The sequence below is a fragment of the Cetorhinus maximus genome, chromosome 21, assembly GCF_964194155.1.
Source record: "Cetorhinus maximus chromosome 21, sCetMax3.hap1.1, whole genome shotgun sequence".
NCBI classification, from domain to species: Eukaryota; Metazoa; Chordata; class Chondrichthyes; order Lamniformes; family Cetorhinidae; genus Cetorhinus; species Cetorhinus maximus.
This window is the reverse complement of record NC_135899.1, coordinates 41,064,146-41,078,286: the sequence shown is the minus strand read 5'-3', so window position 1 is coordinate 41,078,286 and position 14,141 is coordinate 41,064,146. Positions and strand designations below refer to the sequence as shown.

Below are 14,141 nucleotides of genomic sequence, written 5' to 3'. Positions count from 1 at the left end.
TTCTGTGCTGTAACTATTCTGTGATTTGTGATAGTACTTTTTCTGTAGTGATAACAAAGAAAAGTACAGCACAGGAACAGGCCCTTCGGCCCTCCAAGCCTGCGCCGATCATTTTGCCTGTCAAACTAAAACATTTTGCACTTGCGGGGTCCGTATCCCCCTATTCCCATCCTATTCATGTATTTGTCAAGCTGCTTCTTAAACACCACTATTGTACCTGCTTCTACCACCTCCTCTGGCAGCGAATTCCAGACACTCACTACCCTCTGCGTAAAAAACTTGCCCCGCACATCTCCTCTAAAGTTTTCTCCTCTCACCTTAAATGTATGTCCCCTAGTAATTGACTCTTCCACACTGGGAAAAAGCTTCTGACTATCTACTCTGTCCATGCCACTCATAATTTTGTAAACTTCTATCAAGTCGCCCCTCAATCTCCGTCGCTCTAGTGAGAACAATCTGAGCTTCTCCAACCTCTCCTCGTAGCTAATAACCTCCAGACCAGGCAGCATCCTGATAAACCTCCTCTGCACCCTCTCCAACACCTCCATATCCTTCTGATAATGTGGCGACCAGAATTGCACCCAATATTCCAAGTGTGGCCTAACCAAGGTTCTATACAGCTGCAGCATGACTTCCCAGCTTTTATACTCAATACCCCTGCCGATGAAAGCAAGCATGCCATATGCCTTCCTGACTACCTTATCCACCTGCGTTGCCACTTTCAGTGACCTGTGGACCTGTACACCCAGATCCCTCTGCCCGTTGATGCACTTAAGGGTTCTGCCATTTACTGTATAATTCCTTCCTGTATTAGACCTTCCAAAATGCATTACCTCGCATTTGTCCGGATTAAACTCCATCTGCCATTTCTCCGCCCAAGTCTCCAACCAATCTATATCCCGTTGTATCCTTTGACAATCCTCTTCACTATCTGCAACTCCTCCAACCTTAGTGTTGTCTGCAAACTTACTAATTAGCCCAGTTACATTTTCCTCCAAATCATTTACGTATACTACAAACAGCAAAAGTCCCAGCACTGATCCCTGCAGAACACCACGATTGTTTTAAGTTCCTCCCTCCCAGTCACTCTGATTGGTCAATTGTCCAGTCACATGGATTGGCAGGAATATAGATAGACAATCTAACCCACAAACACCCACTCCACCTGCCGTAATTTCCGGTACAATGTTGCATCCTGGGCAGTGCACTTGAGGAAGCACGTGAAAGCCATGGGACGGGTGTGGAAGGGATTTACTAGAATGCTACCATGGATGAGATATTTCAATTATGTGGACTCATTGCAGAAGCTGGGATTGTTCAAATAGACAAGTATTGTTAAGAAGAGATTTGATAGAATTGTTCAAAATCCTGTAAGGGTTAGACAGAGTGAGTAAGGGGAAACTGTTTCCAGTGGCAGAGGGACAGTAACAAGGTGACAGATTTAAGGTAATTGGTAAAAGAACCAAAGGCAATGTGAGGATTCTTTTTCACATTTCAACAACTTCTATTTACTTAGCACCTTTGGCATAGTAAAATGGCCCAAGGAGAGCGATGAAGCAAACTTGGACACTGAGTCACATAAGGAGATATTTGAACAGGTGTCCAGAAGTTTGATCAAAGAGAGAGGTTTTGATGAATGCCTGAAATGAGAGAGGAAGGAGAGACAGAGGTGGAGAGATGGAGAGGTTTAGAGAAGAAATTTCAAAGTTTAAGGCCTTGGTAGTAGGAGGCATAGGTGCTAATGTTGGAACGAATAATAGCAGGGATGCACAAAAGGCCAGCATTGGAGAAATGCAGATATCTTGGAGGATTATATGAGTGGAGGAGATCATGGAGATAGGGAGAGTCGAGTTCATGGAGAGATTTGAAGACAAGGATGAGATTTTAAAATTGAGGCAATTCCAGAGCAAAAGCCAATGTGTGTTTGTGAGCACAGGATTAATAGTGAATGGAACTTTGTGTGAATTAGGATCCAGGCAGCAGAGTTTTGGATGAATTAAAATTCATGGAAAGTGCAGCAAGTTGTTGTGATCTGGAATGTACTGTCTGAAAAGGATGTGCAAGCAGATTCAATAACTGTCAAAAGGGAAATGAATGAATATTTGAAGGGGGAAAGGAGAGGAGAATGGGACCAATTGGATAGCTCTGGAAGGAGCCGGCAAGACATGATAGACCAAATGGCCTCCTCATGTGCTATATTATTTTATCATTCTAACATATCACAGTTTGTCCAATGCCAAATTGATGGACATACAGGGATCATGCTACACATGCCTCTGTTCAGATATGTTGCAGATTTCAGGATGATCTTCTCATTAGAATGAGACCCGAGCCTGCTGCTGGCCTTTCATAAGGAAATTATGAAGTACTCGAGGCCACAGGTAACTTGCTTTGCTCAAAGCTGATTTGTGTTAGTCTGCCATGCTGAGGACCACAGGCTAATAGCTGCAAATGGGTACCCTGTCTCATCTCTCCATCTCTCTCTCTGTCCCCACCCTTCTCCCCTCTTCACAAATAAGATTAGTCCAAATGGCCCAGGTGTTTCTAATCTGTCTGTGTGAAGGTGCAAAGAGTGAGAAAATTACAAATGCTAAATTTGGTGTAGACCTGAGGATTAGACTTTCTGACGATTTGATGTATCCTACTTGGTTCAATAGGCTTAACAGAGGTAGAAGGGCTTCGATGAAAGGACAATTGAATCGTATTAACTTAACACTGACAAACGTTATAGATCAGCCTCTTCCCACCAAATCTACAGATGATGCAAGGGTTTGGGAATGCCGACAGAATTTCATGAAAACTGAGGTAAGTGGAGTTGGAAGGCTTCAAGAGAGCATAGACAGGCTGGTGGAATGGGCAGATGCAGAGAGGTGCAAGTGAAACATTGTGTTAGGAAGAATAAGTAGAGGTAATATAAAATAAGAGGCACAATCCTAAATGGGGTGCAGGGGCAGAGGGACCTGGGTGTATACGTGCACAAATTATGGAAGGCTGCAGGATGAGAAAGTGGCTAAATAGGCCAATGGCACCTCAGGCTTTAGAAATTGAGGCATAGAGTACAAGCACAAGGAAGTTACAAAATGCTGGTTCTGCCTCAACTGGTGTATTATGTCCAGTTTGGGTCATCACACCCTAGGAAGGAGCTGAAGACTTTAGAACAGAGATTTCCAAACTATGGGTTGCAACTCCTGACGGGGTCACAGAGCTCCCCTCTCCCAGAGGGTGGTGGGAATCTGGAACTCACTGACTGAAAGGATGGTAGAGGCAGAAACCCTCATAACATTTAAGAAGCATTTGGATGTGCACTTGTGATGCCATGGCATACAAGGCTATGGGCCTCGTGGTGGAAAATGTGATTAGAATAGTTAGGTACTTGTTTGACTGGTGCAGACTGGATGGGCTGAAGGGCCTTTTTCTGTGCTGTGGACCTCTATGACTCTAGGACTCACATAAGGCAGCAATGGTGACTTTGGGGAGGAGGCAACCCAGTTTGGAGGCTCTGATGCGACAGTCCTGACCCACTGGACCGATGCTGTCAAACAGCATGGGGTGGACAGTGAGCCAAAGCCCACTTTGACATCACAAACCACTTTTAACAATGAATTTGAGTGGTCCCAGGGTGTATGTGTGCAGCTGGAAGCTGGCAAGTAACTCAGTCTCTAACGGAGTGCAGGAAAAACCAGCTGTGTTTTTGCCCATCATCCTGTTGCCCAAGTTTCTTACTCCAAGATCGTGACTCTACCTCGCAGATGCTGGCAACTCAACCAAAAGGAGGAAATGGGAAGAGTGTAGCTGAGTGTAGCAGCATAAGGAGCAAGTGAAAGACAGAACTCAGCGATCCCACAACTAATGGATCAGATCTAAGCTCTACAGTCCTGCCACATCCAGTCATGAATGGTGGTGGACAATTAAACAACTCATTGGAGGAGCAGGCTCCACAAATATCCCCATCCTCAATGATGGGGGAGCCCAGCACAGCAGTGCAAAAGATAAGGCTGAATCATTCACAACAATCTTCAGCCAGAAGTGCTGAGTAGATAGTCCATCTTGGCCTCCTCCGGAGGTCCCCAGCATCACAGCTGCCAGTCTTCAGCCAATTCGATTCACTCCAGGTGACATCAAGAAACAGCTGAAGACACTGGATACTGCAAAGGCTATGGGCCCTGGCAATATTCCGGCAATAGTACTGAAGACTTGTGCTCCAGAACTTGCCGTGCCCCTAGCTAAGCTGTTCCAGAACAGCTACAACGCTGTCATCTACCCGGCTATGTGGAAAATTGCCCAGGTTAGTCCTGTCCACAAAAAGCAGGACAAATCCAACCCAGCCAATTACCACACAAGCAGTCTACTCTCGATCATCAGTAAAGTAATGGAAGGGGTCATCAACAGTGCTATCAAGCGACACTTGCTAAGCAATAACCTGCTCATGACACCCAGTTTGGGTTCTGCCAGGGTCACTCAGTTCCTGAGCTCTTTACAACCTTGGTTCAAATATGATTAAAAAGACCTGAACTCCTGAGGTGAGGTGAGTGTGACTGCCCTTGACACCAAGGTAGCATTTGACCGAGTGTAGCATCAAGGAGCCCTAGCAAAACTGAGTCAATGGGAATCAGGGGGAAACTCTCCGCTGGTTGGAGTCATACCGAGCACAAAGGAAGATGGTTGTGGTTGTTGGAGGTCAGTCATCTCAGCTCCAGGACATCACTGCAGAATTTCCTCAAGGTAGTGACCCAGGCCCAACCATCTTCAGCTACTTTGTCTATGACCTTCCTTCCATCAAAAAGTTAGAAGTGGGGATGTTTGTTGATGATTGCACAATGTTCAGCACCATTTGTGACTCCTCAGATACTGAAGCAGTCCATGTCCAAATGCAGCAAGACCTGAACAATATGCAGGCTTGCGCTGACAAGTGGCAAGTAACATTCGCACCAAACAAGTGTCAGGTAATGACCAGCTCCAACAAGAGAGAATCAAACCATGCCCCTTGATGTTCGATGGCATTACCATGACTGACACCCCCACTACCAACTTCCTGGGGGTTACCATTGACTAGAAATTGAACTGGACTAGCCATATAAATACTGTGGCTACCAGAGCAGGTTAGGGGCTAGGAATAGTGTGACGAGTAACTCACCTCCTGACTCCCCAAAGCCTGTCCACCACCTACAAGGCACAAGTCAGGAGTGTGATGGAATACTCCCCACTTGCCTGGATGAGTGCAGCTCCCAAACACTCAAGAAGCTTGATAATATCCAGGACAAAGCAGCCCGCTTGATTGGCATCACATCCTCAAACATTCACTCCCTCCACCACCGACACACAATAGCAGTAGTGTGTATCATCTACAAGATGCAGTACAGAAATTCACCAAGGCTCCTTCAACAGCACCTTCCAAACCCATGACCACTACCACCTAGAAGGACAAGGGCAGCAGATAAATGGGAACACCACCACCTGAAAGTTCCCCTTCAAGCCGCTCACAATCCTGATTGGAAATGTATCGCCATTCCATCACTGTTGCTGGATCAAAATTCTGGAACTCCCTCCCTAACAGAACTGTGGGTGTACCTACCACATGGGCTGCAGCGGTTCAAGAAGGCAGCTCATCACCACCTTCTCAAGGGAAAGTAAGGATAGGCAATAAATACTGGCCCAGTCAGTGACACCCGCATCCTGTGAATGAATAAAAAACAAGTGTGTGGGTGTGTGGTAGGGGGAGGGTGGTGTTGGCAAGAGGGGCTGATGAGTGAATGAATGTGGGGACAGGAGGTTTGGGAGTGTGTGCGTGTATGCATGGCTGATTACGATTGGGAGGTAGAGAGATGCCTCAGTTTCTAACCACTTTCTCATTTTGTCCTGCCATGATTTGGGCACATATACGCTCTGCTCCTGCACCCCATTTAGAATTGTGCCTTCTATTTTCTATTACCTCTACTTATTCTTCCTAACACAATGGGCAGAATCTTCAGCTCGGTGACCGGGGGCGCGGTGTCAGCAGGCATGCATTACAACGTCACTGCGCGTCATTTAGATTTTCAGTTCAGTAGGTGTGCAGCCAACACGGCTACGTGCTCGCTGAACCGTCAAAGGCCTATTAAGGCCATTTAAAAAGCCAATAAAGCAAAAGCTGAAACAAAAACAAAAATACCTGGAAAAACTCAGCGGGTCTGACAGCATCTGCGGAGAGGAATACAGTTAACGTTTCAAGTCCGTATGACTCTTCAACAGAACTAAGGAAATATAGAAATGAGGTGAAATATAAGCTGTTTGAGGGGGGTGGGACAGGTAGAGCTGGATAGAGGGCCAGTAATAGGTGGAGATTGCCAAAGATGTCGTAGACAAAAGGACAAAGGGGTGTTGACGGTGGTGATATTATCTAAGGAATGTGCTAATGGTGACATTAAGGGTAGAAAGCAGGACGAGCAAGGTACAGATAGCCCTAGTGGGGGTGGGTGGAAGGGATCGAAATAGGCTAAAAGATGGAGATAAAACAATAGATGGAAATAAATTTAAAAATAATAGAAATAGGTGGGAAAAGAAATATATATTTTTAAAATGATAAATTATTGGAAAAAGGTGGATCGGAAAGGGGGTGGGGATGGGGGAGAGAGTTCATGAACTGAAGTTGTTGAACTCAATGTTAAGTCGGGAAGACTGTAAAGTACCTAGTCGGAAGATGAGGTGCTGTTCCTTCAGTTTGCTTTGAGCTTCACTGGAACATTGCAGCAGGCCAAGGACGGACACGTGGGCATGAGAGCAGGGTGGAGTGTTGAAATGGCAAGAGACAGGGAGGTCTGGGTAATGCTTGCAGACAGACTGAAGGTGTTCCACAAAGTGGTCACCCAGTCTGCGTTTGGTCTCTCCAATGTAGAGGAAACCGCATTGGGAGCAGCGAATGCAGTAGACTAAATTGAGGGAAGTGCAAGTGAAGTGCTGCTTCACTTGAAAGGAATGTTTGGGCCCTTGGATGGTGAGGAGAGGGGAAGTAAAGGGGCAGGTGTTGCACCTTCTGCGGTTGCATGGGAAGGTGCCATGGGAGGGGGTTGAGGTGTCGGGGGTGATGGAGGAGTGGACCAGGGTGTCCCAGAGGGAACGATCCCTGCAGAATGCTGCCAGGGGTGTGAAGGAAAATGTGTTTGGTGGTGGCATCATGCTGGAGTTGGCGGAAATGGCGGAGGATGATCCTTTGAATGCGGAGGCTGGTGGGGTGATAAGTGAGGACAAGGGGGACCCTATCATGGTTCTGGGAGGGAGAGGAAGGAGTGAGGGCGGATGCGCGGGAGATGGGACGGACACGATTGAGGGCCCTGTCAACCACCGTAGGTGGAAAACCTCGGTTAAGGAAGAAGGAAGACATGTCAGAGGTACTGTTTTGGAAAGTGGCAATATCAGAACAGATGCAACGGAGGCAAAGGAACTGAGAGAATGGGATGAAGTCCTTACAGGAAGTGGGGTGTGAGGAGCTGTAGTCGAGGTAGCTGTGGGAGTCGGTAGGCTTGTAATGAATATTGGTGGACAGTCTATCACCATAAATTGAGACAGAGAGGTCAAGGAAGGGAAGGGAAGTGTCAGTGATGGACCATGTGAAAATGATTGGAGGGGTGGAAATTGGAAGCAAAATTAATAAATTTTTCCAGATCCAGATGAGAACATGAAGTGGCACCGAAGCAGTTATCGATGTACCGGAGAAAGAACAAGGAATGTTCCACATGCCTCAAAAAGAGACAGGCATAACTGGGACCCATGCGGGTACCCATAGCCACACCATTTATTTGGAGGAAGTGAGACGAGTTTAAGGAGAAATTGTTCAGTGAGAGAACAAGTTCAGCCAGATGGAGGAGAGTAGTGGTGGATGGGGAAAGCAATAGCTGAGCTGCCCGTCCAACCTTAAGTTGACAGGCAGGTGAAGAGCCCAGGTAGCCTTCGCATTTTTCACGGAACCTCATCCACAGGCAGGATGAGGTTTCATGAACGTTTTTATAGTGTTTGAAAGATGTTTAATAAAATTAATGGACATGTTACAGGTCATGTCACAGTTTCACATGAGGGGACATGTGCTTAAATTTTTTTTGACCTTCAATCAATGTTTTATAAGTGAAAGTAATCTCCCTGAGGCACCTCTGTGCCTCAGGGAGATTTCTGCGCTCTTTCGCGCACATGTGACTCAAGCAACCCCCTCGCCTGCACAGCGCTTCTGGGCGCACGTCACGCTGGGCGGGTCTTAATTCACCCACCCACGTAAACTGGCGGCACTCAGCCGATCGCGGGCGCTGATCGGCTGCACGCCCGCCCCCGCACAATCCCCATGACGGGGAGAAAATTGTCCCCAATGTTTCACTTGCACCTCTCTGCATTTGCCTATTCCACCAGCATGTCTATGAAGTCCATCACTATCCTCCTCACAGATCACTATACTTCCAAGTTTTGTGTCACCTGTAAATTTTGAAATTGTATCCGCAATATCCTGGGGCAGAAGGCTGGTACTGTCACACCCAGATCATTAAGATTGTATGCATAGTTCTTCTCAGTTTATTAATATTAACATTTGCACAGACACAGGCCTGTGGAAACATCCTCGTGGAGTCTCTTGGAATCCCTGATGGGATAGGGCTGTGCCCTCTCTCTGCAGCAATGGCAATTGCCCAGCAAGATTACAATGGCAGAATGACAGAAATTGACAGCGACTAGAAATGACTTTGGTGGGAGGGGGCTGTAGCTTCAAAAATTAAAAGGCGGGGAACAAAAATTGACAGGCAAGACAAATCAGGCTACCACAGTGCATTGGAAGCTTGATTTAAATTTAACATTTCCATTGCTAGAAAAACCGGCCTGTGAAATGTGTTAAGAAGGGATTTTGTGATCAACAACTCCCAATCCCAAATAATTCCGATCCCAGGCTTTATCCCTTTTTCCTGATTGCCAGGTTTTGTGCCCAGTGGCCTCCTGCTGTTAGTTCCCTGCTCCACGGTGAGAAATGGAAGAGAAAAATGATTATCTTAACGTTCTGCTATGAATATTGGCAGGACCTTGAAGGGTTTCCCACTCAATACCAAACACCTGCACACCCACCCCCCCGCCAATATCACAGAGTTTTAATGCAACGTCAAGAAAATAATGCCAACTTCACATTGAATGGAACACTTGTTATTGCTGACAAAATGAAACAGGAGCTCTGCACATTTACAAATTTACTGCATTGTCTCACACCTTGCACGATATACAATGTGATTTTAATGACTTTTAACTCTTGTTACAGCTCAATGGATTATTAAACGATCTTGAGAGGCAGATAATTGAAAGGAAGCAGCACATTTATAAAGCAGCTATTTTGTCTGTACAAAGTTCAATGAAACCAGCATACGAAGGTACTGTCCGTTTTAGATAACTGGCCATGCCAAAACACATGCAGTATGGGAGTATGATGTGTTACAGGTAGCTAGGAGTTAAACACTGGTACAGGGGCACAGTGTGTTACAGAGTCAATGACTATCTCCAATGGAAAGATCTAACCATCTCCTCTTGACACTCAGTGACATTACCATTGCTGAATCTCCCACTATCAAGGGGTTATCATTGACCAGAAACTGAACTGAACCAGCCATATTAATACTGCAGCTACAAGAGCAAGTCAGAGGCTTGGAATTCTGAGATGAGTAACTCACCTCCTGACTCCTCAAAGCTTGTCCACTATCTATAAGGTACAAAACAGGATTGAGATGGAATACTCTCCACTTGCCAGGATGAGTGCAGCTCCAAGGAGCTTGACACCATCTAGGACAAAGCAGCCACTTGATTGGCACCACATCCACAAACATTCACTCCATCCAGCACTGATGCACAGTAGCAGCAGTGTGTACCATCTATAAGATGCACTGCAGAAACTCACCAAGGCTCCTTCGACAGCACCTTCCAAACCCATAATCACTACCATTTAGAAGGATAAGGGCAGCAGATGCAAGGGGAACACCACCACCTGGAAGTTCCCCTCCAAGTCACTCACCATCCTGACTTGGAAATATATCGCTGTTCCTTCACTGTCGCTGGGTCAAAATCCTGGAACTCCCTCCCTAACAGCCCTGTGAGTGCACCTACATCACATGGACTGCAGCAGTTCAAGAAGGCAGCTCACCACCACCTTCTCAAGGGCAATTAGGGGTGGGCAACAAATGCTGCCCTAGCCAGCGATGCCCACATCCCATGAACGAATGAAAAAAAGGGTGGTGGTGTTCCCATGTGCCTGCTGCATTTAGAGGGGTCGTGGGATTGGAGGATACTGTCAAAAGATAACTTGGTGAATTGCTGAAATGCATCTTGTTGATTATACACATTGTTGCCACTGTGTATCCACATGGTGGAGGGAGTGAATGCCTGCTGCCCTTGTCCTTCTCAATGGAAGTTGTCATGGGTTTGGAAGATGCTGTCTAATGAGCCTTGGTGAATTCCTGCAGTGCATCTTGTAGACGGTACACACTGCTGCTACTGTGTGTCGGTGGTGGAGGGAGTGAATATTTGTAGATGGGGTGTCAATCAAGTAGGCTGCTTTGTCCTGGATGGTGTCGAGCTTCTTGAGTGTTGGAGTTGCACTCATTCAGGCAAGTGGGGAGTATTCCATCACACTCCTGACTTGTGCCTTGTAAATGGTGGACAGGCTTTGGGGAGTCAGGAGGTGAAGTTACTCACCGCAGGATTCCTAACCTCTAGAGTTAGTTGAAAACAATTTCCCTTTCACAAACCCATGTTGACTCCTCCTGATCCCATTACGATTTTATAAGTACCTTGCTATATCCTCTTAATCATGGATTCTATCAATTTCCCTATGACAGATGATAGGCTAATTGGCTTACGGTTTCCTGCTTTCTGCTTCCCTCCTTTCTTGTTTCAAGGTGTTATATTTGCTATTTTCCAATTCACTGGGACCCTTCCAGAATCTAAGGAATTATGGAAAATTATAACCAATGCCTCTAATATTTCTGCAGCCACTTCTTTTAAGATCCTAGAACACAGGGCATCAGGTCCTTGCGACTTGTCAGTCTTCAAATCTAATAATTTTCTCAGTACCTTTTCCCTGGTGATGGTGATTGTTTTAAGTTCCTCCCTCTCTTTCATGTAATTTTGGGAAGTTTCCTAAGTGTTGTACAGTGATGGCAGATGCAAAATACCTGCTCAACACTTCCGCATTTCCTTGTTTTCCATTATTAATTCCTGAGGCTCACTCCCCACAGGACCAACACCCGCTTTTGTTACTCTTTTCCTTTCTGAATACTTGTAGAAACTTTTGCTATCTGTTTTTATACTTCTACTGTCAAGGACAAATTTTAGGTGTTACTTTTAATTTGCCAGCAATCAATTTATTTGTATGTGGATGTGTGCATTTTTTTATTTTTGGAGTGATTGACTCAATTGTAATAACCCAGCAGCAAGCTTTTGTGCATTAAAAAAATAGCAAAGGTAATTTTCTTTCTCACACAGTTGCCCCACAGGTTAACAAAAATGTGACATACCACACACTTGACTCACACACAAAATTTAGATACAAATGAAGGTAAAACAATGATTATAAAAATGGAATTCAATACAGTTATACTTTGCTGCAAGCCTGATGTTTCTTATTGAGTTGATGCGTTGGTTGGAGTGAAGGTCTTGAAAGAGCAGAGATTTCTCAGTATTTATAATGGTTCTTATAGTTGATCTGCCCAGAGGTGGATTTCTGAGGTGAACATGAAGGTGGAACAGGTTAGAAGCGAGAGAATCCTTCTTTCTCTTTCAACATATGGCAGGTAATTACTTGGCTGCTGAGCTGAATGTGGTGTTCTGATGGCTTTACTTGCAGGACTCTCTCTCTGTTTGAATTCTCTTGAAAAACCTATAAGTCAGTTTTAATTTCTGCGATATCCTTTAGCAAGGAGCAAAAATGGCCACCATATCATGTGACCTTGTATATAGTGTTGAGTCATGGCCCTAAGGAGGTATTGTGGTAATTCAAAAAGTAGACTGGGTTGGTTTCTCCCACGTGAGATTTTCAATCAGTCATAAGCCTTTGTTTTTTGAAAGGCAAGCCAACATATTACAATGAAGGTGTCAATATTCCTTGTCTACCTTTTGGTCTAACCCACACACAGTCACAATCAAAGGTAACAAAAACAGAAACAGAAATACCTGGAAAAACTCAGCAGGTCTGGCAGCATCGGCGGAGGAGAGCACAGTTGACGTTTCGAGTCCTCATGATCCTTCAACAGAACTAAGTTAAATTAGGAAAGGGGTGAAATATAAGCTGGTTTAAGGGGGGTGGTGGTGTTGTTGGGACAAGCAGCCAGTGATAGGTGGAGATAACCAAAAGATGTCACAGACATAAGGTCAAAGAGGTGTTGAAGGTGGTGATATTATCTAAAGGAATGTGCTAATTAAAAGTGGAAAGCAGGACAAGCAAGGTACAGATATTACTAGTGGGGGTGGGGGAATACTAAAAGTGCTAAAAGGTAGAGATAAACAATGGGTGGAAATACATTTAAAAATAATGGAAATAGGTGGGAAAAGAAAAATCTATATAAATTATTGGATAAAGCAAAAAGGAGGGGGAAGGAACGGAAAGAGGGTGGGGATGGAGGAGAGAGTTCAAGATCTAAAATTGTTGAACTCAATATTCAGTCCGGAAGGCTGTAAGGTGCCTAGTTGGAAGATGAGGTGCTGTTCCTCCAGTTTGCGTTGAGCTTCACTGGAACAATGCAGCAAGCCAAGGACAGACATGTGGGCATGAGAGCAGGGTGGAGTGTTGAAATGGCAAGCGACAGGGAGGTCTGGGTAATGCTTGCGGACAGACCGAAGCTGTTCTGCAAAGCGGTCACCCAGTCTGTGTTTGGTCTCTCCAATGTAGAGGAAACCGCATTGGGAGCAACGAATGCAGTAGACTAGGTTGAGGGAAGTGCAAGTGAAATGCTGCTTCACTTGAAAGGAGTGTTTGGGCCCTTGGATGCCGCCGCCTTCGTCTCCGCGCTCAGTTCTTTGGGCAGGAGTCCTCTCCCCGTTCAACAGATCCTTTCACCCACCTCCAATATTCTCCCTCCACCTGGACCCCTCCCTCTGGATTCTTACCTTCTCTTGATCTTTTCATTGAGAATTGTCAGCGTGACATTAGTCGTCTCAATTTCTCTGCTCCTCTCACCCATTCTAACCTGTCTCTCTCTGAACTTACTGCACTCCGTTCTCTCAGGTCCAACCTTAACATTGTCATCAAACCCGCTGACAAGGGTGGTGCTGTTGTTGTCTGGCGCACAGACATCTACCTCGCAGAGGCTGAGTGTCAACTCGCAGACACTTCCTCCTACCTCTCCCTGGACCATGACCCCACCACTGAACATCAAGCCATTGTTTCCAGGACTGTCACTGACCTCATCTCCTCTGGAGATCTTTCTTCCACAGCTTCCAACCTGATAGTCGCCCAATCTTAGATGACCCGCTTCTACCTCCTACCCAAAATCCACAAACAGGACTGTCCCGGCAGACTGATCATGTCAGCCTGTTCCTGCACCACGGAACTCATTTCTCGCTATCTTGACTCCCTTCTCTCTCCCCTTGTTCATTCCCTTCCCACCTACATCTGTGATTCCTCTGACACCTTACGTCACATCAACAATTTCCAGTTCCCTGGCCCCAACCGCCTCCTCTTCACCATGGACGTCCAATCCCTCTACACCTCCATCCCCCACCGGGATGGTCTGGCGGCTCTCCACTTCTTCCTCGAACAGAGGCCCGAACAATCCCCATCCACCACTACTCTTCTCCGTCTGGCTGAACTTGTTCTCACGCTGAACAATTTCTCCTTTAACTCCTCTCACTTCCTCCAAATAAAAGGTGTGGCTGTGGGTACCCGCATGGGCCCCAGCTATGCCTGTCTCTTTATGGGGTATGTGGAACATGCCTTGTTCCAGTCCTACTCCGGCCCCCTCCCACAACTCTTTCTCCGGTACATCAATGATTACTTCGGTGCTGCTTCATGCTCTCATCGGGACCTGGAAAAATGTATTAACTTTGCTTCCAATCACCACCCCTCCATCATTTTTACATGGTCCATATCTGACACTTCCCTTCCCTTCCTTGACCTCTCTGTCTCAATTTATGGTGATAGACTGTCCACCAATATCCAT

The 14,141-nt window shown here is 45.9% G+C and overlaps 1 protein-coding gene across 2 annotated transcripts in view; it reads left to right on the top strand.

The window, feature by feature from the left end:
* LOC144695847 (nuclear GTPase SLIP-GC-like) overlaps positions 1 to 14,141 on the top strand; it is a 222,811-nt gene that overhangs the window by 193,204 nt on the left and 15,466 nt on the right. For both annotated transcript variants that reach the window (XM_078566877.1, XM_078566876.1), the window contains 2 exons: positions 2,658 to 2,805; positions 9,257 to 9,365. In XM_078566877.1, coding sequence (XP_078423003.1) covers positions 2,658 to 2,805; positions 9,257 to 9,365 — 257 coding nt within the window. The remainder of the gene's footprint in view (positions 1 to 2,657; positions 2,806 to 9,256; positions 9,366 to 14,141) is intronic.